This window comes from Jaculus jaculus, chromosome 13, assembly GCF_020740685.1.
Source record: "Jaculus jaculus isolate mJacJac1 chromosome 13, mJacJac1.mat.Y.cur, whole genome shotgun sequence".
NCBI classification, from domain to species: domain Eukaryota; kingdom Metazoa; phylum Chordata; class Mammalia; order Rodentia; family Dipodidae; genus Jaculus; species Jaculus jaculus.
Window position 1 is genome coordinate 45271698 of NC_059114.1, and position 24779 is coordinate 45296476.

Below are 24779 nucleotides of genomic sequence, written 5' to 3' on the forward strand. Positions count from 1 at the left end.
CTGCCTAAAGTGGGAGCTACTACTGTTGTTTTGCAAAATGGACATGTGGTGCCCAACAAACTGTCTTCTAAATACTTGTTATGCCCATAGATTAACACTGCTATCAGCTTTGGTCAGAGGAACAGACTCCGAACTGGTCAAAGTGATGAAAAATAAGTGACTATTGAGAGCTCAGCCCCTAAGGGGAACCTCTTATCACCCCCCCCCCCCTGTGTCTTAGGTAATATCTTGAAAGAGGGGATAGAATTTAAAAGGGCAAGTGGATGAAGAACTCTTCCAGACATGATATAGCCATTGCAGTCCTGAACTTGTTGCAGCTGTGAAGACCTGCACACAACTGGGCCCGTTAACATTCTGTCATGGATGGGGATTTGTAAGGCCTAATCCTCCCTGAGGATTTGTAGACAGTTAATGGTTGCTGGGGACATTTTCTTCAGTGGTTTAACAATGGTAAGTTGTTCATGCTCGAGTAAATACTTCCTCACCCATATTCATGTAAGCAATCCTAACAGAACTCATTGGATCACAAAAACATAAATTGGGTACCAATTAAGAGGAAGAGATTCAGGGGGAATTGGGATGAGAGGGTAAATGGGGAGTGAATGTGATCAAAATACGTTATATACACCTATGAAATTTTCAAGTAAAAATATAGATCCTGGGCTGGAGAGATAGATGACTTAGCAGTTCAGGCACTTGCCTGCAAAGCCAAAGGACCTCAGTTCAATTCCCCAGGACCCACATAAGCCAGCTGCACAATGCAGCATGTGTCTGGAGTTCATTTGTAGTAGCTGGAGGCCCTGGCATGCCCATTCTCTCTTTTTCTCTCAAATTAATTTAATGAAAAATATTTAAATATATATGTATGTATGTGTGTGTATGTATATATATATATGTATATATATATAAAATCTCCTTATGCCAGACATGGTGGCACATGTCTGTAACCCAGCACCTGGGCTGTGGAGGCAGGACTATTAGGAGTTAAACACCAACCTGGGCTGCATGAGAACCTGCCTTTAAAAAAGGGGAGGGGGCGCCGGAGGGATGGCTTAGCAGTTAAGATGTTTGCCTGCAAAGCCAAAGCACTCAGGTTCAATTCCCCAAGACACATGTAAGCCAGATGCATAAGGTAGTGCATGTGTCTGGAGTTTGTTTGCAGTGGCTGGAGGCCCTGGAATGCCCATTCACTCTCTCTCAAATAACTAAATAAAATTTTAAAAATTATTTTCTAAAAAAAAAAGCTAAAGGAAATAATTGAATCATGTAAATTTTTGAAAGGAGGTCGGGCATGGTGGCACGTCTTTAATCCCAGCACCGGGGAGCCAGAGGTAGGATCGCTATGAGTTCAAGGCCACCCTGAGACTACATAGTAAATTCCAGGTCAGCCTGGGCTACAGTGAGACCCTACCTCGAAAAACAAAACAAACAAAAACAAAAAAAATATTTGGAAGGAGTTAGACAAATATAAGAAACCCTGACTATACCTGAGACCACAGTCACCCAAATTTGCCATAAGGATACCTAAGGACTTCAAATAGCAATTCCACCAGAATGTAAATTCCATGACATCTGGGACCCTCATGTATCAGAATTAATTAGGCAAAAACTATGCCTGAGAGCAAGGTAATCTTATATACAGATCCAAAGGAAGAATAGTGTTTTGCAAAACCCAGTGGTTTAGAGAAAGATGAAGAACTTGATGGGTCAAAGAAAATAAGCCATATGGCGGCAGCCTTGTTAACACAAATGGTCCCTTTATTCAGGGTATAGAACTAGCAAAGGGAGATTCTGAGGTCAAGTTTACATAACTGTTGTTCTTTATGGGAAGTACTTGATATCCCCCTCCCAACATTCCTTAGACATGGCACGATACCTGATCCAGAAGATGTAAGAATTTGGGAGAATTATGTTTTTAGTTAACCAATCTATGGCCAACTACTCACACAACAGGAGAGAAGACAGCTTTTTTTTGTGTGGTTCTTAATGGGAAGGATGGAATTTGTTCCCTCCCTAGGGACAGACATGTTTAGCTGCCACAAACAGAAAAAGGGAGTGCTACTGGCATCTAATAGGCCAGGAATACTGCTAAACATCCTACAATGAACCTAACAGCCCCTTAAGACAAAGACTTATATGGCTCAAGACATCAATAGTGCCAAGACTGAGTAACCCAGTGCCTAGCTCAACTGCAGATAGTTGAGAAAACATTAAGTGCAACCCTGAGTTCTGCTATTTAAAAATCAAAGGAGGCTGAAATTACAGGAGACTGAACAGTTTTGTCCAGAGTTCTGTGGACAAAGATCCAATGTTATCAAATAACACCACAGGAACCTAGGTTAAAATAGTGACAGAGGTCAACTAAAAAGAGAAAGGTTCTATATGAAAATCCTGTGTGGGAAGGAAGCATATCAAACAAGTGAAGATGGAAATATTCCCACTGAATGCAAAACAGGACCAGTCAGTGTCATTTATTATACAGGTCGAACAGCCTTTAAGACTCAAAAGTTCCAAGAGTGAATTTGGTTGGTTGGTTTGGGGTTTTTGCTGTTTGTTTTCAGTTTCATAGTTTTTTGTTTGTTTGTTTGTTTTGCATCAAACAGGTTCTTTCAAGAGCCTACTCACAAGGAAAACAAAAACAGAGAAATCTTCAGTAAAGTGAAACAGGAGCTGAAACAGCCTGTATGTGAAGAACAATGTTAAAAAACTCAAAAGACACAAACCACACCAAACACTCATCCCATTTAATTTCCTGTTACATGCATCCAGGAAACCAGGAACATCAAGCCTCAGGGCAGCCATGCTCTGAGATTCTAGCTCAGGTCCCTTCTTGGTGACAGATCGTGCACCCGTACCCACACACACTATTGACCCAGGCAGAAGTACACATGCATGCACAAGTGGCCAAAGAACCACTGGGTGAGAGAGGAGATGCTGGGCAAGGATATGCCAGCAACTGGAAGCTGGGGACCCAGAGAGCCCTTCTGTTGAAAGCTTCAAAGAGCCAAAATTGAACCAAAAGCTAAACACAGGAAAGAGGAGGATGCTCAGACAAACAGTTGGACACATGAAGAGGGAATGATGCAGGGGAGTTTCGGAACAGCAGCCTCGGCGGGGGAGGTCTTTCTTTACCGGGAACTCAGAGGGGCAGTGCTTGTGACTCCAGTGATATACTGAGGCTTAGGGAATATGCCGCAGCATTACTCTACATCCTGTATCCTCTGCCAAGGTAGAGGGAAACCACAAACACTCACCCTCTAGCCCTGCTTATTAGCACTCTTAAGGACTTTTTCCAGTACCCAAAAAAGAAATGACACCCCACCCCCAACACACACACACACACACACACACACACACACACACACACACGCAGAGTTAGGTCCAATATAGGCCAAAATTAGGCCAAACAAAAAGCCTCAGTAACTCTTCTTGGTAGAACCAAAGCCAGAGAAGCCCATCACAGCTGCCATCTCATCGTCTTCCTCAAATGTCAAGTCCTCCTCAGCCCTCCTTTTCTTCTCCTTCTGTTTCTCTTTCTTGTATGCTTTAGCCTTTTCTTCCTGAGGGGTGAGGGAGAGGAAATCACTCCGAATCAGTTCTGACTTCTGAGATGATATTGTTGAAAGAGACATATGAGCTTTGAAATTCGTTCCTATCTTTAGGAGACACATTAAATCTTAAAGACATAACAAAAACCACAGTAAAACTTGAAAGGTCAGTGGTACAGCACTTGTCCAGCATGCATGGAACCCTGAAATTGTGTTCCAGCACAGGAGGGAGGGAGGGAAGGAGGGAGGAAGGGAAAGATAGACTGATTGTAAGGGACAAAATTACTGTTTTTGTTTGTTTTCTTCCCAACTGTGTATCTCAGTTCTAACAGACATGCAGGATATGGCAAGAACAGAACTTTTCTGAGTACTTTACATATTATACTAAGATCTCTAATATAAAGACAGTGAGGTTATATAACTTGCCCAAAATCCATAACTAGTGAGTGGAAAAAAACAGAAATCTGACTCTGTCAGCTTGAATGTATGGGACAACTAGGGACCAACAGTTATATTTAGTTACTCTCTCACAGTTTAAAAAGTTAAAAAAAAAATGTATGGGGGAGGATATGCATGCATGGAGGCAAGAAGTAAAAGAGAATTCTGTACAATCTTAATTTTGCTGTGAAACTATGCTTTAAAAAACAAAAAAAGGACAGGCGTGGTGGGCATGCCTTTAATCCCAATACTCAAAGAGACAGAGATAGGAAGGCTGCCATGAGTTCAAGGCCACCCTGAGACTACATAGTGAATTCCAGGTCAGCCTGGGCTAGAGTAAACCCGGCCTCAAATAACTAAAAAAAGAAAGAAAAGAAAGAGGGAGGGAAGGAAGGAGGAAGCAAGAGTGAGTGAGCTGGGCATGGTAGGGCACACCTTTGATCCCAGCACTTGGGTGGCAGAGGCAGGAGGACTGCTGTGGGTTCAAGGCCACCCTGAGACTACACAGGGAATTCCAGGTTAGCCTGAGCTAGAATGAGAATCTACCTCGGAAAACCAAAAAAAAAACAAAAAAAGAAGGAAAGGAAAATGAAAAGGAAAAAGAAGGAAGGAAGGAGAGTCTTTAAAAGCAAATGAAAGAACTACCCCAAACAAGTATGGTTCAAAAATCTCATGAGAAAAGGATAGATTTAGAGTCATTTCTCTAGTATACAGAAATTCAGGGACAAGGAATTGAGATGAGGAAGAGGGCCACCCAAGATGTCCAAACTAATATTCAATGCTAAGAAAGAGCCTCCTCACCTCTTCTCTGAGCTCCTTCATCCTTTCCTCAAAATCATAATCCTTCTGCTTCTCTTCCATCTTCTTCTTGTTGACCTCAAAACGTTTCTTTACTTGATCCAGAGTGGAACGTTCCACACGCATAGACATGCCCAGGTTTCGTTGATCTGAGTGGGGTTAACATAGAAGGCAGGTCATTACAACATCCTCAGGCTCTCAAAAGTTCAGTCCTGGCTTTTTATTTGCCTTAATCTTTTCAGAGAACACCAGGAAAAATAACTATGGCTAAAACAAACTCTTGGCTTCACTGGTTTCTAGCAGCCACAGATAACACCATGGCTTTCAACTGCATTTACAGAGCAGATTAGCAACCAGTAAGACCACCTTAGCCAAAAAGATTATGGTTTGCATTTGTTGAGAACCTACAACAGTATCTTAATTCATGCCCCCCCCCAAAATATTAGATATCAAAAGCAACATCAACAAAAGGCCCAAATGAAACCAACCTTCATCTCTACGAGACCTCCAAATCCTACTCCCAGTTCCAGTCATAAACTACCCCTAAGCCTTACGTTTTTTTCCATTAATGTGATCCAGAAAGTTGATTGAGTCCTTCACCACACAGTCACAGACATTGCAGTAATATCTGATAGATGGGAAGAAAAAGCATATGGGTAAATCTGGTTTTAAGATTTTACTTCTTAAGGATTTTATTTTTTATTTTTTATCTATATACTTTGTTACTTTGGGGGGGGGGTTCAAGGTAAGTTCTCAGTTTAGCCCAGGCTGACCTAGAATTCACTATGTAGTTTCAGGATGGCCTCAAACTCACAGTGATCCTCCTACCTCTGCCTGGGAAATGAGTGAATGTACTGCCATACCCAGCTCCTTTTTTATACTCTTATTTATTTGCAAGCAGAGAGGGAAAAATCAATGGATGCACCAGGGCCTCCAGTCATTGCAAACAAATTCCAGATGCATGCACAATTATGTACCTGGCTTTACATGGGTACTGGGGAATCGAACTAGTGTCGTTAGGCTTTGCAGGCAAGGGCTTAACTGCTGAGCCATCTCTCCAGCCCAGATTTTAGTTTTTCAATGAAAAAATTCTTCTTTTTTTTTTTTAATTGGTTTTTCAAGGTAGGCTGCCCTGGAATTCACTATGTAGTCTCAGGGTGGCTTTGAACTCATGGTGACCCTCCTACCTCTGCTTCCTGAGTGTTGGGATTAAAGGCATGCGTGCCACCACACCCAGCTCAAGAAATTCATATTTTTAAATAATCTTTTCAGGATTTTTTGTTGTTGGTTTTGTGTATTGAGACAGTCAAGGGGGCTCACGCATCTGGAGTTCGTTAGCAGTGCCTGGAAGCCCTGGCATGCCCATTCTCTCTCTCTCTCTCTCTCTCTCTGTCTCTCTCTCTCTCTCTCTCTCTCTGTGTCTCTTTCTCTCTGTGTCTCTTTCTCTCTGTGTCACACTCAAATAAATAAATAAAAACGAACAAAAAAATTAAAAAGAAAAAAAGAAAAAGGTGAGAGAGAGAAAGATTGGGGGTGGGGGGAGAATGGGCACACCAGGGCTACTTGACACTGTAAACGAACTCCAGATACATGTACTACTTTGTGTATCTGGCTTTGTGTGAGTACTGGGGAATGGAACCCAAACCAGCAGGCTTTGCAAATATGCACCTACAGTCACTGAGCTATCTCCCCAGCCCCCTTCTCTTTGAGGCAGGGTCTTAAATAAGGCTGACCTTGAAATCCTCATCATCCTGTATCTACCTCCCAAGTGCTGGGATTACAGGCATGTCCCACCAAGCCTGAAAACTATTTGGTGGGGCACGGTCAGATAGGGTTTCATGTAGCCTAGGTTGGCTCTAACTATGTACCTGAGAATGACCTTGAATTTCTTATCATCTTTATTCTAACTCTCTAGTGCTAGATTTACAGATGTATGCCACTTGCCCAGTATGTAGTATAGGGCTTATGCAGTACAGGGCTTTGTGCATGCTAGGCAAGCATTCTATCAATCAAGCTATAGCCTAACGGTTAAGGCATTTGCCTGCAAAGTCAAAGAACCCAGGTTTAATTTCCCAGGACCCATGTAAGCCAGATGTACAAGGTGGCACATAGGTCTAGAGTTCATTTACAGTGGCTAAAGGTCCTTATGGCTAAAGGTCCTGGAGTGCCCATTCTCTCCCCCCCCCCCCACTGTCTCTTTCTAATAAAATAACTTTTAAAAAAGTAAAGAAAAAAAAATTTTTTTTAACTTTTTTTTTTTTTTGAGACAGGATATCCCTCCATAGCCCTAACAGGCCTCAAGTTCACAATAACCTTTCAGTCTCAACCTCACAAGTATAATTCCTCCCCAAGAAATTATAGTCATGATCCACAACATCTAGCTCCTAGCATCTTATTAGAGGTTTTATTTAAGGCTCCATTTCCATAAAACCTTACTAAAGAGAAAGATGTTGGCCATCCTCCAGGACAGCCAAATTGTCAGATTATTCCTACCCTGTAGGGCCGTCTTCCAATATGTATTAGGACAGTCTGTGACCAACAAAAGGTGTCAAAAGTGTTTAAAAAAAAAAAAAACAGTATTATGCCACATCCATCATTACATTTGTTTTTGTTTTTTCAACAGAGGTTCTTACTCCAGCCCAGGCTAACCTGGAACTCACTCTGTAATCTCAGGCTGGTCTTGAACTCACGGTGATACTCCTACTTCTGCCTCCCATGTGCTGGGATTAAAGGCGTGTGCCACCACACCTGGCTACTTTTTTCTAAAGTGGCTTATGTATTTGTGTAGATCACTTTCTCTGGGGAACCTAGTGGCTTTAATTGTGAGCAACACTATATAGAGGCTCACGAAGACAAGAACTTCAGCCTACAAAATGTAGGTGTGAGAGTTTAGGAGAGAGAAAATCCTTCAACTTCCTTTAAGCATCTGTGACTACAGTTTCAGGAAATGCCCTAAACCAGAACCACATAAGTAAAGTACTCCCAGATTCCTTGCTCATAGAAATTATGAGCTATTTGTTCTTTTATGCTATCGAACTTTTAATTTATACAGAAAAAGATAATTCACAAAGAGAGGAATCACAACAGTGGCATACTAAACAGTTCAGAAATATCAGTAATGGCTATTTACGTTGCCCTTCTATTGGAAATTCTAACTTGATAGAGAAGGAGTGGTAGGAAAAGTGACAAGTTTCCTTAATCTAGCACCTAAAATGGCTCAGCCACACTACCTTACTAAGCCCTTCCTATAGTTTAGTCTTGAAAGGAAGCACACAACCAAGCACCTTCCCTAACAACACATGACAGCTACTACAACCTTTGCTAGTGCAGAACTCAACTCTTTCACCCCTAGTAGCCCCTCAGCTCCACTGAACTTCTCTAGACATATCCCTTCATTTATTCTGATACAAAATATAATTCCCCTTTTAAAAATTAAGGAAAAAGGGATGAAAGATGGCTCAGCAGTTAAGGCACTGAATTACAAAGCCTAATGACCCATGTTTGTTTCCCTAGTACCCATGTAAAGCCAGATGTACAAAGTGGCGCATGCATCTGGAGTTCATTTTAGCAGGCAGAATGCCTGGAGCATCCATTCTTCCTCTCTGTTTACAAGTTAATAAATAAAAATAGCCAGGCATGGTGGCCAACACTTGGGAGGCAGAGGTAGGAGGGTCACTGTGAGTTCAAGGCCACCCTGAGAGGACAACAGAGTGAATTCCAGGTCAGCCTGGACTAGTGTGAAACCCTACCTCAAAAAAACAAAATAAATAAATAAATAAAAATAAAAACAGGAGGGCTGGGGAAATGGCTTAGCAGTTAAGGCATTTGCCTGTGAAGCCTAAGGATCCCGGTTTGATTCCCCAGGACCCACGTAAGCCAGATGCACAAGGGAGTGCACGCATATGAGTTCATTTCCAGTGGCTGGAGGTCCTGGTGTGCCCATTCTCTCTCTCTCTCCCTCTGTCTGTCTCTCTCTCAAATAAATAAATAAATAAATATTTGTTAAAAAAATAAAAAATAAATAAAAATAAAAATGTGCTGGGTGTGGTGGCACATGCCTTTAATCCCAGCACTTGAGAGGCAGATGTAGGAGGATCACAGTGAGTTCGAGGCCACCCTGAGACTACATAGTTAATTCCAGGTCGGCCTGGGCCTCAGTGAAACCCTACCTTGAAAAACCAAAAATAAATAAATAAATAAAAACAAAAACAGGAGCGGGATGTGGTGGCACACGCCTTTAATCCCAGCACTCAGGAGGCCAAGGTAGGATGATCAACATGAGTTCAAGGCCACCCTGAGACTATACAGTGAATTCCAGGTCAGCCTGGACTAGAGTGAGACTCTACCTTGATAAACCAAAATAAATAAATAAATAAATACAGGGCTGGAGAGATGGCTTAGTGGTTAAGGCACTTGCCTACAAAGCCAAAGGACCCCAGTTTGAATCCCCAGGACCCACATAAACCAGATGTACAGGTGGTACATACGTCTGGAATTCGTTTGCAGTGGCTAGAGGCCGTTCTCTTTCTATCTGCCTCTCATTCTTTCTCTTAAATAAAAATAAAAACTTTTTTTTTTAATTAAGAAAAAGGTTATACTACTACCAATATAAAGTAAACCATAAAACAAGCCCTCTTAGAGATATGCATTGACTTGAGACCATAAGGGGCAAAGAAAAACAAATGTAAGAAAATATTTATAAGCAACAGAGTTGTTAGTTATCATTGGGCCCAGGACTCTCAACACTTCCTAAAATCAACTTAAGTAGTTTATTAGGCTCCCCTTGGCTTTAGAGAAAGACACTACTCACCCTCCCATCTCAGACTGTGGAGTGGTCTTAGTAATGACAATTGTCTTTCCAAGCTTGGATTCCAAGTCCACTTTGTAGTCCCTGTGCCGTAGAAGCTCCCGCTTGACGGGCTGCACTGGTTTTCCTGGAACATAAAGGGGCAGAAAGTCCCTTCAACATTATAGGCCCTCAACCAGAGAGGAAAAGAAATGTATGAAACTCCAAATTCAAAGAACAAACACCCCCATTCCTTTTTCAACTCTTTAAAGAGGCAATTAGTAGCAGATAGGAAGAATCTGAACACAGGGAAAATGGTAATCCTCAACTCTCCAAAGTTTTTCTCCACTTTAAAACCAACAAGTAAACAAACACACAATAGAGTTCCTATTCATTAACTGAACTGAACTAGAGTTCTGAGCTTTCACCTGAAGCAGCCTTTTCAAAAGAGGAGCATGGATGCTCATTAGGGCAATGTACAATAATACTTTTATGCAGATACCCTAAAGATAACACAAAAGGATAAGCTTCTGGACACTGGACCAAATTTTAAGGGGAACCAATATTTCACCAATGACTGTACACATAAGCACTACAGTTTATTATTTATGTTACATAAATAAAAAACTTAGCCAGGCATGGTAGTACATGCCTTTACTCCCAGCACTCAGAAGGCAGAGGTAGGAGGATCACTATGAGTTTGAGGCCAACCTGCAACTATAGAGTGAGTGCCACATCAGCCTGGGCTAGAGAGATCTTACCTCAAAAAATAAAATAAAATAAAATAAAATAAAATAAAATAAAATAAAATAAAATAAAATAAAATAAAATAAATAAATAACAACAAAGCCTGAAAAGGTTACAGTATGCAAAGTGATGTGCAAGGAGTAAATAAGAATGCAAGTTTGGGGGCTGGAGAGATGGCTTAGCAGTTAAGCGCTTGCCTGTCAAGCCTAAGGACCCTGGTTCAAGGCTCGATTCCCCAGGACCCAGTTAGCCAAATGCACAAGGGGCGCATGTGTCTGGAGTTCCTTTGCAGTGGCTAGAGGCCCTGGCATGCCCATTCTCTATCTATCTTCCTGCCTCTTCCTCTCTGTCTGTTGCTCTGAAAGGAAGGAAGAAAGGAAGGAAGCGAGCAAAGCAGAGAGATCTTCAGTGGTTAAGGCTCTTATCTACAAAGCCTAATGACCCTGGCTGATTCCCCAGTACCCATGTAAAGCCAGATATACAAAGTGGTGCATGTGTCTGGAGTACATGTGCACTGGCAGGAGGCCCTGGGGCAGCCGTACTCACTCGGTCTCTCTCAAATAAATAAAATAAAATAAATTTCAAGCCGGGTGTAGTGGTATATGCTTTTAATCCTAGCACTTCGGAGGCAGAGGTAGGAAGACCACTATGAGTTTAAGGCCAGCCTGGGACTACAGAGTGAATTCCAGGTCAGCCTGGGCTAGAGTGGAACCTTACCGTGAAAATGTATTCACACACACACACACACACACACACACACACACAAAACCTTGTTAAAGAACAGAATTTATCTAGGAACGAAGAAGCACCCTGTCACCTCAAGGCACAGAGAAACTAAGAACTAGGGCTGGGGAGATGGGTTAACAGTTAAGGTGCATGCCTGCGAAGCCTAAGAATTCAGGTTTGATTCTCCAGGCCCCAAGTAAGCCAGATGTACACGGTGGTGTACGCATCTGGAGTTTATTTGCAGTGGCTGGAGGTCCTGGAGCACCCATTCTCTCCCTCTCTCTGTCTCAAATAAATAAATAAATAAGAACTAGATGAAATACTCACTTGTCCTCTGCATATTTCTGTTTTCTCACATTTTTAAATGAGCCAAGAACTTACTCCTCCCCATTAAGAAATTTCAAAGGACAGAGCATGCCTTCCTTAGCAGGAATGTTTGGCCTCAAAATACTCCACTTAGCACTGCAAGTCTTAAATTTTGTCAGCCAGGCCGAATGAGCCAACAGGTGCAATGGTGGCATGTCTGTCATGGTGGAAACCAACTGCACTCCAATTGGACTGGAGGCCCAATCCATGGGAGGGAATACATCCCTGATACTGAAAACTTTAAACAGGGGTAGTTATGAGCCCTAGAGGTGTAACGTCTGTTGCTGTCTGGCTAAATGTATATACTATGCTTATCAAACTGCCCAGTAAGCACTTCTCTTGATGTTCATACCCTTATATTAATGCTACTCTCACTTTTGGTAGAGAACTTTCTCTTTTCAGATGGCAGTGACCTTGGGACAACTCAGAAGGTAACATGGTGCTGGAAAGAAGTGACAAGAGTGCTCAGCACTGCACTAACCCTATCACACCTTCCAAGGCTCAGGGTCTAATACGGAAGAGGTGGCGGAAAGAATGTAAGAGCCAAAGGAAGGATAGGACTCCTTACAACATGCTCCTCCAAACACAAAATGGCCTGGATATCCATGATCTCACAGTGCCTGACACTACGTCCATAAGACCATCATAATAGGAGAGAAAGATCATGACATCAAAATAAGATAGAGACTGAGAGGGGGAGGGGATATGATGGAGAATGGAGTTTCACAGGGGAAAATGGGGGAGGGAGGGCAATACCTTGGGATATTGTTTACAATCATGGAAGTTGTTAATAAAAAAAATTGAGGGCTGGAGAGATGGTTTAGCAGTTAAGTGCTTGCCTGTGAAGCCTAAGGACCCTGGTTGGAGGCTTAATTCCCCAGGATCCACGTTAGCCAGATGCACAAGGGGGCGCATACGTCTGGAGTTCGTTCGCAGTGGCTGTAGGCCCTGCGTGCCCATCCCCCCCACGCCCCTCTCCCTTTCTCTCTCTCTCTGTTGCTCTCAAATAAATAAATAAAAATAAACAAAAAAAATTGGAAAAAAATACTCCACTTAACTGTCACTAAGTAGTTCAGTCTCTTCTCTAAACTGAATGGGCCAAGCAAAAGGAGAGCAAAGAAAGCAGAGGATAACAGAGCTGAAGAGCACCTTAAAACCACCTCGGTCCACTTCCTCGCTCGTTATTTTAAATGCAGACATCCCGGGCCAGAGGGGCGACTCTGACGGGAACGACACCAGGTAGGACAGCGCACTTGAACTCCCTACCCGCCCTCGGCCACGGCATCGCCTCCACGACCCCCGGAGCCCTGAAGAAGAGAGCACCCACCATCCTTCTTCTCTCTTTCTTCCGTGAGCCTCTTCTCCGCGAGCTTCTCGTATTCATCTTTGTCCCACTTTCTGCGAAAGTCCAAGTTTTTTGCCTGTAGTGGGGGAAAGTGCTCGAGATGCATCAAGACGTCCAGACACCTAGAGGAGCCAGGGACCCGCTTAACCGCCACCACTGCACGGCGGCCCCGACCTTCCGGCAGCGAAGCCTCTCGGGATCGCCCAGGAGGCTGCGGTGAACTCAGGACCCCGACCCCAGCGACCTCCGACATTCCACCCCCGAGGGCCCGTCAGGGGAGTTCTCGAACCTGGACCCTGGGATCGCGACCAGGGATCAGGAAGTCAGTCGGGTGCTAGAGCTTGTCCCTATTCCAGTGCGGAGAAAGCACCCCCCACAACCTCTCAAACCTCCTCTTCACACACAACACCTACCCCGCTGCCCGACGCCATCTTCACGGCGAAGTGAATGGGAAGCCGGAAAATGTCGTAAAAAGCGTCCTGGAGCCGTAAGGCAAAACAGCTCTCCAATAAGGTTAGCGTCTCGTTCAGTAACCTCGCTGAGGACTGGAGAAGTCAACCCGCAGGACTGTTGGCCCCGCCTCTGCTCCAAGGTGATGGCGCAGGCGCAAGGGTAGTGTGAAGCAACACGGAAGTAAGGGCGCCTGCAAATGTTCCCTCTGGCTTGCAAAACAAGCTTGAAGGATCCGTAGAAGAGCAGAGGTTCGGAAACTGTGCCCTCCGCTATAATCTAATCAACTTTATCTGCATTGCCAAGATTTTCTAAACTTTATTTTAAAGACTACAGTGCTGTGAAGTGCTAGATGTCGCGTTCACCAACATGCATTTACAGATATGACTACACCAATGTTTGCTAACAGTTGAACCCTTCCCAAGGCACTGAAATAAAGTACATCTAGGCTCTTTTTCTTAAAATGATTATACCATCCTTTGGTTAAACTAACTTTTCCCTTCAACTGAGAATTATTTACAACCACCCAATCTGCAGGACACAAAACAACATGATTAGATTTGCATTAGCAACACACTAGAATGCAGTACTCTAGTAAACAGCTCACTTTTTCTTTTTTTTTTTTTTTTTTTGAGGCATAGTCCTGTAACTTCCTATATAAGGGAGACTGACTTGAGCTTCTGTTCTTTCCACTTCCATATCCTCAGTGGTGGGATTATAGGAGTGTGCTACCATGTCCATTTACACAGTGCTGGGGAGATAACCCAGGGATTCATGCATGCTAGGCAAGCACTCTAGCAACTGTTTTGTTGGTTTTTTGTTGTTGTTTCAAGGTAGAATCTCACTGTAGCCCAGGATGACCTAGAATTCCCAGGGTCGCCCTGAACTCCCTAGTGATCTTCCTACCTCTGCCTCCCATCTAGCAACTGTTAGAACCCTAGCCCTCACTTCATGTTCATTTTTAAGACTGTATCTCCGAGTTGGCGGTGGGGTCGGGGTACCTCTGGCTGTTCCTGTTACAGAAAACAGAAGCAACAGCAAAAGCAGCATCACAGGAAGGCTACACATAGCTCACAGTATTATCCAGTGCACACATTTTTTATTGTCTATGAAAATTAATCCCTTGGTAACAAATTACCCAAACCAGTACAATATTCTATTTAACTTATTATTTAAACACTTCTAGAACAGCCTCCATGGTAGGATATGGAATAATCAGAACAGTGATGTGGTACAGGGAATGGTCTCCAAAATCTTAAAACACCAGATGTCCAACTGTCATCTATTAAGTTCAGTGCTCAAGATTATTAAATGGGCAATGCCATCCTTCTGCAAATTGAATGAGATCAGTACCAAGTACTGTCAAGCTCCTGAAACAGCATTTCTATTCATTGTCCATTCTTGTCATTTTAATAACACTCCATGGACAGTCTGTGGTCTGATGTGGACAAATTCTCTAGAACTTGGTTCACAACCTTCCCAACACTTCCTGCCATCATTCAGAGGCACTTCAGATCTGCTTTGAAGGTACAGCAGGTCCCTTTTGCATGCCAGCCCCCAGCATCCATGCAGAGTAGGTGCTGGCACCAGCCCATGAATCCTCAGGGTACAGCAGGTCTCTTTTGTATGCCAGCCCCCAGTACCCATGCAGAGTAGCTGGTGATACCAGCCCATGAATCCTCAGGGCCTTCTACCATTCTATATCCAGGAAGGATAGAGGAGGTAGAAGGCACGTGTCATTCATGCCGGTCAGTTGCTGTCAAGTTCATCAGAACCCAGTCCTAAATGAAATCGTTTCTGCAAAGGGCAGCACTTGCCAATCAGGCAAGGATCAACATTCAGACAACCGCTTCTGAATTTCAGTGATGAGATTTTCCCGCTTTACAGTCACCTGAAACATAAGAGAATCCTCATGTGACAAATCAGAATGGAATCCTAGTTCCTTAGCCACTGCTTTTCCAAATTCCCACTATTTAGACAGCCAGCTGGGGAGTAGTGTAGGCTTCAAGCTGGCCTGAAATTATACACCTTTAAGATTATAGAGATCCAACCAGGCAGAGGCAGGAGGATAACCATGAGTTTGAGGTCATCCTGAGACTACATAGCAAATTCCAGGTCAGCCTGGACCAGAGTGAAACCCTACCTCAAAACAACAACAACAAAAAAGGACTAAAAAGATCTAAACTCATGATCTATTTTTATTTGTTTAGTGTCAAAACACCAAGTCAGACTTCATTTGTCCTTCTGTCCACACAGCCAATATCTCTACCTGCGACCTACCTTCATCTTCTGTTCTATGATGTAGAAGATACACTCTACTCCAATGCTCTGCAGTGGTTGCTTGAGGTAAGTCTTTGTTCATTCCTGTCAGTACTAACCAGGAAGATATTTCCACAGGCAAAGAACAGATTTCTTACAATCACCTAAGAGTGGGCTGGTGGGATGGCTTAGTGGTTAAGGTGCTTGTCTGAAAAGCCAAAGGACCCAGGTTCAATTCTTCAGGGTCCACATAAGCCAGATGTACAAGGTGATTCATGCATCTGAAGTTCATTTGCAGTGGCTGGAGGCCCTGGCATGCCCATTCTGTCTGCCCCTCTCTCTCTCTCTCAAATAAATAAATCAACATAAATAAATAAATGCCTCCCAGGCACCAGGTATTTAAAAAAAAAAAAAAAACCAGAGGGCAAGGTATGACGCCTGTTATCCCAGTACTCAGGAGGCTAAGCAGGAAAAGGATTAGAAAAAAGCCCAACCTGGGCTATATTTGAGAGCCTATCTCAAAAAAAAATTTTTTTTTAAATTTAAGGTAGAAACATTTTATCTCTTGTATTTCTGTCAGCTCCCACTCACCTCTTCTCTGCTGGCCACTGAACGAAGCTTAATGACACCCTCATTCTGTTCTTGCTCTCCAATAATGATCACCAGTGGAATGCCCATGTTCTCACAATAGTGCAGCTGGGTTAATAGTTTAGGGTTATTCTTATATAGCATTTCTGCCTAAAAAGGGTAAAGATAAGAGTAAGGGACTGAAGAGTGACCACAGTATATATTTTATCATAGTATATATCATTTCCAAGGAAGCCAGAAATAGGAGGCTAGCCCTCTAGTGATAAGCTAAAAAGTCCTGAGTACTAGCCTAGGCACAAAGTAGAAATGAGCCATGCTCATCACTTCTATCTACACCTAGTTGTTCAAATATCACTCTACCTTGATCCCAGCATCCCAAAGCTGTGCAATTAGCTTCAATCGTTCTTGAAGAAAATTCTTCTGGGCTGTGGCCACAAATACTTGGGTCTCTGTGGTCCGTACCTTCTCACCAGAAGTCTGACAAAACAGAGTCAAGATTATGGTGTATTCCTACCACTCAGGAGGCTGAAACAGAAGAATAAGGTCAAGGCTCACCTGGGCTACATAATGAGCTTCAGACTAGCCTTGGCTACAAGAGTGAAACCCTATCTCAAAACACTTTAAAAAAAAAAAAGGAAAACTAAAACTGCAAGTACACCTCCAGAAACAGGTAATTAGCTACCAGACCCATGTTATCTCTACCTACAACCTACCTTCATCTTCTGTTCTACGATGTAGAAGATGCGCTCTACTCCAATGCTCAAGCCCACACATGGCACTGTGTGGCCTTTGGGATCAAACTGAGAAACCAGTTCATCATAGCGCCCACCAGCAGCCACACTGCCCACATTCAGAGGCTCATCCCCAGCCTGAGCAGGCAACTGTAGCAGTACTGCTTCAAAGATTACTCCTGTGTAATAGTCCAAGCCCCGAGCCAGACTTAGGTCAAAGGAAATCTGTAAGGACAAAGCTATATTCAGTCTCAGATCAGACTCTGAGAACCCTAACGTTTAGAAGGAGATCCACTCTTAAATCAGCTTACCTTTTCAGCAATTCCAAATAAAGTCAAATATTCAAAAAGCAGCTTCAGGTCTGCTAGGCCCTCCACAGCCAGCTTGCTCTGAGACAGTCTAGGGTCTTGGAACATTTGCTCTACCAGAGATATCCCTCCTGGGGAGAAAAGTAAGGTAAAAGATCTGTGCTATTTACCCAGATGTGTTTCATCTAAATCTCTATAACATGCTTTAGCTAGTTCTCCTCATCTTCTTTTAAAAAATGATAATTTTGGTCTCATATGACCATACCCTCCTCTTATGCCTCTACCTTTGCTAGCTATTCTTTTTATTTTTTCTTTTTTTCAAGGTATGGTCTCACTCTAGTCCAGGCTGACCTGGAACTCACTCTGTAGTCCCAGGCTAGCCTTGAACGCATGGTGATCCTCCTCCCTCAGCCTCCTGAGTGCTGGGAGTAAAGGTGTGTGCCACCATGCCAGCTTCTTCCTTTGCTATCTACAGATACAAAGTAGTCACAATAAATAAAAGGAAAATTCACAAGGCTCTGAACCTTAATACATCTATAGTAAGACCTGATTCACAAGTTAAAGATTAACATTGTCCTGTACCTAGTTCTATCACAACTCTAAAAACTCTGGTTCTTACCATGACATTGGACATAGTCCCCAATTCGATCAGCCACCTCAGGAGCCAAGCCTTTCTTTACCACCATCTCATGTCTCACATCTTTCCAAGACATCTGCATAAATACCCAAACATTAGCACAGGCTCAAATTCTTTCTCTAACTGAATAGGGACATCACACTCTCATTCACTATGTATGTCATGATTATCTAATAGTGTAGTCAGCAATATCAGAAGCAACTTAAGAAGGGCAGCCATAGTCCTCACTATTTAATGTAACTTGGACCTTGCTTCAGAATGTCCCCTTACTTTTCTCTCATAAATACTTCACTTTCAGCCACAGTGTCCTCATTCTTCTCTAATGGCATGTATTTGAGGCAGAAACTTAGACAGCGTGTACTAAAGCATGCCTTCTTTACCTTGTCTAGTTTGTCCATCGAGGCACAAATAGCACGGAATTTACTTTCAGGAACACCACAGACAGCATACATCCCATCTACAATCCGTCGGTCATTGACCTGTGAACTCAATGTAAGTAGCCCAAGTGTCCTGTCAATCAATGCCCTTTCCAACAATGTCCATATAATCTTTAAGACAAAATTGTTTATTGGGGCTGGACAGACAGCTCAGTGGTTAAAGGTACTTGCATGCAAAGTTTGACTGCCTGAGTTCAATTCCCCAGTGCCCACATAAAGCCAGACACACAATGTGACACATGTGTCTGGACTTTGCTTGCAATGGCAAGAGGCCCTATTGTATGCTCATACTCTTAGTTTCTATTCTCTCTGTCTCTCTGCTTTTAATTATTTATTTACTTGCATATGTGTGTGTGTGTGTGTATGTAATGGCATGACACCAGGGTCTCTTGCTAATGCTGACTCTAGGTAGATGGCTGGGGAATTAAACCAGGGACAGCAGGCTTTGCAAGCAAGTGCTTTTAACCACTGAGCCATCTCCCAGCCCCTTGTCTAATCTTCTGACTCTAAAAAGGCTAGAAAGAGCCAAGTGTAGTATGGTGGCACATGCCTTTAATCCCAGGACTTGGGAGGCAGAAGTAGGAGGATCACCATGAGTTTGAGACCACCCTGAGACTACATAATGAATTCCAGTCAGCCTAAGCTAAAGCAAGACCCTATCGAAATAAGTTAAAAAAAAAAAAAAAAAAAACTAGAAAGAAAATTTCACAGGCCCAATCCAGACTTCCCCAGTTTTAAGGTACAGCCTCACCTTAATGAGAAAGTCCCCCAGTTGTAATCCACTTAGGATTTCACACATGATCTTCAAACATTCTGCATCAGGGATCATAGGATCATACTGACCAGCAATGTCAAAATCCTACAGGAAAACAAAAGAGAAGAGTCATGGAAGTGGGGAATAACCTCCATTGGTCAGCCTGTTCCCAAGTCAACCAATAAACTATGCTCTCTATATCAGGTCACTTACACACTGGCAGAACTCTCTATAGCGGCCTTGAGCTATGGTTGGGCTCTCCCGCCGCCACACCTTTCCAACTTGGTAGCGTTTCATCTTCTTCAATTTATTCATGGCCAGATAACGAGCAAAAGGAACCTCACATAAACAGATTAAGGAAGAAAGATATTGCATCCAAAGCTTAGACCCAATTTTCAGACTCTATAAATTGGATTTTATCCTACAGGGTGAGAACAAGACCTTCTCTGGCTTGTTTCCCACTAGCCCTGAAGCCTACCAGTGCTTATGCACTGAATAGTGTCAAATGAAAGAATCTGGGTGGAGAGATGGCTTAGCAATTAAGGCACTTGCCTACAAAGCCAAAGGATCCAGGTTTGATTCCCCAGTAACCATATAAAGCCAAATGTCCAAGATGGCACATGTGTCTGGAGTTCATTTGCAATGGCAAGAGACCCTGGCACACCCATTCTCTATCTGCCTCTTTCTCTTAACTAAACAAATAAGCAAAATATTAAATAGAAGAATTTCTGGAGCTGTGTCCAGGAACCTGCCTTTCTATAAACTTCCCCAAGGATTCTGACATAATTAATTGGCTTCTGGGAGAAACTGGAAGTAAAGTGTATTACCAATAATGCAACAGTGCCCCAAAGTTCCTCTCCTCTCTTCTGTCAGTAAAAGCCTTCTAGTTGTGAGAAGAGAGAGGTCAAGCTCTAGCACTCAAAAGGATACAGTAAGGTCATAGCGGAGGGACAAGAGCTCTCCACCTTGATCCTTCAGATCATACATGAGCCTCAAATTCTCTTCATATTTCTCAGTGAGCATTTCCTGCAGGGGTGAAACAGAAAGAGCCACGACTCAGACTACAGATCAAAACGAGAAACTGTGAGACAGTGAAAGCAGGTAAAAAGTGGGCTACCAGGCACTCTTCTCACGTTACCTTCAGTTCAAATGCTGGGGTATCTAACCCTTTTGCCCCATGACGTTTAAAGCAGCTAATAATTTTATCAAGAATTTTCTCCCTCACAACCATCTGCTGAGGACTAAGATCCCTGGTGCCCTGGAAAACAAAAGCAATCACAATATAAGAATAAAAATCAAAGCTGGGTATGGTGATGCATGACTTTAATCCCAGCACTTGGGAGCAGAGGTAGGAGGATCACCATGAGACTACATAGTCAATTCCAGGTCAGAGTGAAACCCTAGCTCAAAAAATAAGTAAATAGGGATGGAGGGATAGCTTAGTGGTTGAGGTGGTTGCCTGCAAAGCCAAAGGATCCTGGTTCCATTCCCCAGGACCCACATTAGCCAGATGCACATGGTGGCGCACGCATCTGGAGTTTGTCTGCAGTGGCTAAAGGCCCTGGCATGCCCATTCTTTCTCTTTTTCTCTCTCTCTCTCTCCCTCTTTCTCTGTCAAATAAACAAATAAAAATAAAAGTTTTTTTTAAAGTAAATAAATAACATGGTAATCCTGAGCTCTACCTATAATTTCAAGAATAGTAAAATAAGGAGCTGGGGAGGTGGCTCAAGGGATAAAGTGTTTGCCATGAAAGCATAAATCAGCCCACCTACATAGGGTAACTCTAAAACAAGTTGGCTACCTAGACTAGCTCAATCAGCAAGCCCTGGATACAAGTGTGAGACCCTACCTCAGTAAAAACAGTTGAGAGAATCACTGTGAATTTGAGGTCACCCGAAGACTACATAGTGAATTCTAGGTCAGCCTGGACTAGAGTAAAACCCTATCTTGAAAAAACAAAAATTAAAATAAATAAATGAAAACAGTAGAGAGTGATCAAGGAAGACATCAAATGTCAACCTATGGTCTTCATACACATATACACACAGGTGCACAAGCACCCACTTGCACCCACATACATACACATATATACCTAAACACACAGAACACACATATGCTATGCCAAAAAAAGTAAAATATAGTTTATTGGATATGAACAAAAGGTATTACCTTTGGAACCTTGATGATGAAATTTGGTTTCTCTTGATGTGGTTTAAGTTGGGAGGTTAACACTGCCTCTGCAACCTGTGAGAAAAAATATGAGATGCAGCCTCTCTGGATACTGGAGACCCATAACATATTTACCCCTATGGACCACCAACCTGCAAAGACCTTTGATTCTAAGCAAGAGGATTCCTAAACACCATACCTACATGTATACAATAAAATGGAACTAGGTATCACTGCACAAGCTTCTTTGCTATATTTGCAGTTTATAAATGTCTAGAAAAGTTTAAGCACATTGATAACAATGAGGGGACAGATACCAGGAAGAATTTTTTCTCAGTTCCTACTCAAACAGAAAAACAGCCTTTTTGGTTTTTGTGTTGTGTTGTGCTGTAGGGTCTCGCTCTAGGCCAAGCTGACCTGAACTTCACTATGGAGTCTCAGGTTGGCCTTGAACTCACAGACCCTCCTCCCTAGGCCATTAAAAAAAAAAAAAAAAAAAAAAAAACCGCCAGGCATGGTGGCACACGCCTTTAATCCCAGCACTCAGGAGGCAGAGATAGGAGGATTGCCAGTGAGTTCGAGGCCACTCTGAGACTCCATAGTGAATTCCAGGTCAGCCTGGACTAGAGTGAGACACTACCTCCAAAAACCAAAAAAAAAAAAAAAAAAAAAAGCATTATTTATTTATTTGCAAGGAGAGAGAGAACAGGTGTGCCAGGACTTCTTGCTGCTGCAAATGAACTCCAGATGCATGTCCCATTTTGTGCATCTGTCTTTATGTGGGCAGATGGGATACTGGGGAATTGAATCTAGGCCAGCAGACATTGCAAGTAAGCACCTTTGACCACTGAGCTATCTCCCCAGCCCAGGAAAAAAAAAAAAAATTCTTAATAAGGTACCATAATTTATCAGCCTTGCAGATAGGGTAAATGTAACTTGGAGAGAGAAGAGAATGAACCCAAGAACAAACAAGCTTTCGAAGTAACAAGAAACAAATTTGTTTGTTTGTTTTTGTTTTTCAAGGTAGAGTCTAGCTCTAGCCCAAGCTGACCTGGAGTTTACTATGAAGTCTCAGGGTGGCCTTGAAATCACAGTAATCCTCCTACCCCTGCCTCCCAAGTGCTGGGATTGAAGGAGTTTGCCAGTGATGCCTAGCTAAAGAAAAAAAAATTTTAATATATTTTATTATTTATTTATCTGTGAGGAAATAGGAAGGAGAGAGAGAGAGAATGGGTATGCCTGGGCCTTGTGCTGCTATAAACTCACTCTAGATGCATCTGGCTCTTATGTAGGTCATGGGTTTGAACAGGCCAAACCCAGACCAGCAGGCTTTGGGAGCGAGCTCCTTTAATCCCTAAGCATCTCCCCAGCCCAGAAATGAATTTTATGATGAATTAAAAAACCCAGGTCTGCCTGAGCTGGGCATGATGGCACGCACCTTTAATCCCAGCACTCGGGAGGCAGAGGTAGGAGGACTGCCGTGAGTTCGAGGCCACCCTGAGACTCCATAGTGAATTCCAGGTCAGCCTGGGCTACAGTGAGACCCTACCTCGAAACCACCCACCCCCCAAAAAATAACCAGGTCTGGGAAGATAGTCCTGCCATTAAACGTGCTTGTTTGAAAAGCCAGCTGGACCAAGTTCAATTCCCCAGTACCTGCATTAAGCTAGATGAACAAAGTGGCACATGAATCTTAAGTGTGTTTGCTATGGTATAAGACCCTGACACACCTATTCATTTCTCTCTCCCTCTCTCTGTTTCTCTTTGTCTCACTGCAAATAAATAACCCCAGACTATGGTTGGAGAGATGGTTCAGTGGTTAAAGGTGCTTGCAAAGCCTGTTGGCACAGGTTTGATTACCCAGTACCCACATAAAAACAGATGCACAAAATGGTGCATGCATCTGAAATTGGTTTGCAGTAGCAAGAGCCCCTGGCTTGCTTATACTCTCTCTCTCTCACAAATAAATTATTTAAAATAGGGCTGGACAGATGGCTCAGTATTAAGGCACTTGCCTGCAAAAACCCTAAGGACCCTAGTTGGTTCCCCAGTGCCCACATAAAGCCAGATGTAGTACAAGGCAGCACATGAATCTGGAGTTTGTTATTTGCAGTGGCTAAGGCCCTGGCACACCCATTCTCTCTATATATCTACTTCTTTCTCTCTCTCAAATAAATAGATAAATATTGTGTGTGTGTGTGTGTGTGTGTGTGTGTGTGTGTAATGGCTGGAGAGATGGCTCAGCAATTAAAGCTGCTTGCTTGCAAAGACTGCCAGTCCCCTCAGGAGAGCAGAGACCCAAGAATCATGCAAGCTCAGAGTCAGTGAAAAGAGACTCCAGCTCAAAACAAGGAGCGGTGGAGCTGGATCTAATGTTCCATTCTGGCCATGGCAGGTGAGCAATGCCCATCACAGGCCAGCACATGGGACCCTGCAAAGACACACATCCATGAATACACCACAAATACAGAAACCAGAACAACAACAATAAAAAGTAGTGATGGTACTGGAGAGATGGCTTAGCAGTTAAGGCATTTGCCTGCAAAGCCAAAGGACCCAGGTTTGATTCCCATGTAAGCCAGATGCAGAAGGGGGCGCACGCCTCTGGAGTTCATTTGCAGTGCCTGGAGGCCCTGGAGTGCCCATTCTCTCTCCCTCCCTCCCCCCACTCTCTCCCTCTTCTCTGTCAAATAAATGAATAAATAAAAATAAAATATTAAAAATAAAATAAAAAAGACTGCCAGTCGCAAACCACCTACATAAACTAGACTACAAATAAATACTGAAATCATGAAATATTTTTAAAAGAATAATTTAAAAAAATACTTGCCTTAAATACTAGCAGGCTGCATACCCTTCCAGAAACACCAGGTGTGGTAGTTCCATATTTTGACAACTCTTTTCTCAAAGAGTTCAAGTCCACAATCCTTTAATTCCAAAATCCAACAATCTCTAAAAATGTTTTTCAGAGATTCATTTAAGGATAAATCCTAAAGTGAACTCAATCCACTTGTGGTTTTTATCTCTCATTAAATGGGAATATTCATTGATTTTGTTGAAATTCTAACGTATTCAATTGCATGCATTTCAAATAATTAAGGGTGGATCTTATTAAAATAGTTGCGATGCATCTATACATTAAATCATTTAATCTTTGCAGCCTCCAATTCATAACAGAAAACGGAAATCAGACCCTCAAATGCTCAAGTTCCCTCTAAGTATTAAATGACAGAAGCATTCAAAATGCTTCGTTTAGTGCAGGTACAAAGAGGCTGTTCAATAAAAGACTAACAGTACTCAGAGTACAGGAGCGAGTCTATGCTTTCAGACCGTGCGACCGAGCTGGCAGAGAGGAGCTACCCGAGTCTGGCTCACCTGGCCGTGACAGCCCACGGCCCGGACGCACACCGTGCGGGGAGGTCGCAGGAGCTGGCAGAGCAGGGCACCCCAGGCCCTCCCGGGCACGAGGCCGAGGTGGAACATCGTGCAGCAGGACGCCGGCTTCCAGGACCAGGAGCCACAGGGCTGTGAACGAGAACGGCGGGGCCTCAGGAGGGGCGAAGACTACCCGAGGACCGAAGCGTGAGCTCGGCTCCGGGTTAGTTGAGCACCTTAGACTCCGGTGGCGCCCGAGCCTCCTGACCCGGAAGCGGTTTTTGCTCGCTCGGGAGGCTCTCTAGGCGTGCGAGCC

General features: G+C 43.2%; 2 protein-coding genes across 7 annotated transcripts; both read right to left on the bottom strand.

Annotated features, from left to right (window-relative positions):
* Nucleotides 1-1737: 1737 nt before the first annotated feature.
* Zmat2 (zinc finger matrin-type 2) lies at nt 1738-13228 on the bottom strand. 2 transcript variants are annotated; one of them, XM_004652408.2, is made up of 6 exons: nt 13168-13228; nt 12737-12830; nt 9595-9718; nt 5339-5412; nt 4788-4933; nt 1738-3560 (listed from the first exon to the last, which is right to left on the bottom strand). In XM_004652408.2, the coding sequence occupies exons 1-6, from the start codon at nt 13183-13185 to the stop codon at nt 3417-3419; spliced, it is 600 nt and encodes a 199-aa protein (XP_004652465.1). In that variant the 5' UTR covers nt 13186-13228; the 3' UTR covers nt 1738-3416. The 2 variants fall into 2 exon arrangements, with proteins under 2 accessions (XP_004652465.1, XP_044989028.1); XM_045133093.1 differs by lacking the exon at nt 13168-13228 and having other exon boundaries at nt 12737-12875.
* Nucleotides 13229-14283: 1055 nt separating this feature from the next.
* Hars2 (histidyl-tRNA synthetase 2, mitochondrial) lies at nt 14284-24769 on the bottom strand. 5 transcript variants are annotated; one of them, XM_045132413.1, is made up of 14 exons: nt 24464-24573; nt 23919-24040; nt 21089-21163; nt 20057-20176; nt 19849-19944; nt 19132-19257; nt 18916-19023; nt 18108-18275; nt 17710-17803; nt 17094-17221; nt 16765-17007; nt 16412-16528; nt 16055-16201; nt 14284-15095 (listed from the first exon to the last, which is right to left on the bottom strand). In XM_045132413.1, exons 4-14 carry the CDS (start codon nt 20147-20149, stop codon nt 15036-15038), a joined length of 1380 nt encoding a protein of 459 aa, XP_044988348.1. In that variant the 5' UTR covers nt 20150-20176; nt 21089-21163; nt 23919-24040; nt 24464-24573; the 3' UTR covers nt 14284-15035. The 5 variants fall into 5 exon arrangements, with proteins under 5 accessions (XP_044988348.1, XP_044988346.1, XP_004652466.2 ...); XM_045132411.1 differs by lacking the exon at nt 23919-24040 and having other exon boundaries at nt 24464-24759; XM_004652409.3 differs by lacking the exon at nt 23919-24040 and having other exon boundaries at nt 18108-18206; nt 24464-24753.
* Nucleotides 24770-24779: the final 10 nt, after the last annotated feature.

Bases quoted from the DNA above. Each gene is read 5' to 3' on its own strand.
- Zmat2 (XM_045133093.1), bottom strand. From the start codon at position 12,860: ATGCATCTCGAGCACTTTCCCCCACTACAGGCAAAAAACTTGGACTTT. The intron at 9,719-12,736 runs GTGGGTGCTCTC...TTTATGTTCCAG, and splicing joins AGAAAGAGAGAAGAAGGATG to GAAAACCAGTGCAGCCCGTC. The intron at 5,413-9,594 runs GTGAGTAGTGTC...CCCATCTATCAG, and splicing joins CCACAGTCTGAGATGGGAGG to ATATTACTGCAATGTCTGTG.
- Hars2 (XM_045132411.1), bottom strand. From the start codon at position 24,571: ATGTTCCACCTCGGCCTCGTGCCCGGGAGGGCCTGGGGTGCCCTGCTC. The intron at 20,177-21,088 runs GTAATACCTTTT...TTTGTTTTCCAG, and splicing joins TCATCATCAAGGTTCCAAAG to GGCACCAGGGATCTTAGTCC. The intron at 15,096-16,054 runs GTGAGTGGGAGC...CTTATGTTTCAG, and splicing joins CAGTGGCCAGCAGAGAAGAG to GTGACTGTAAAGCGGGAAAA.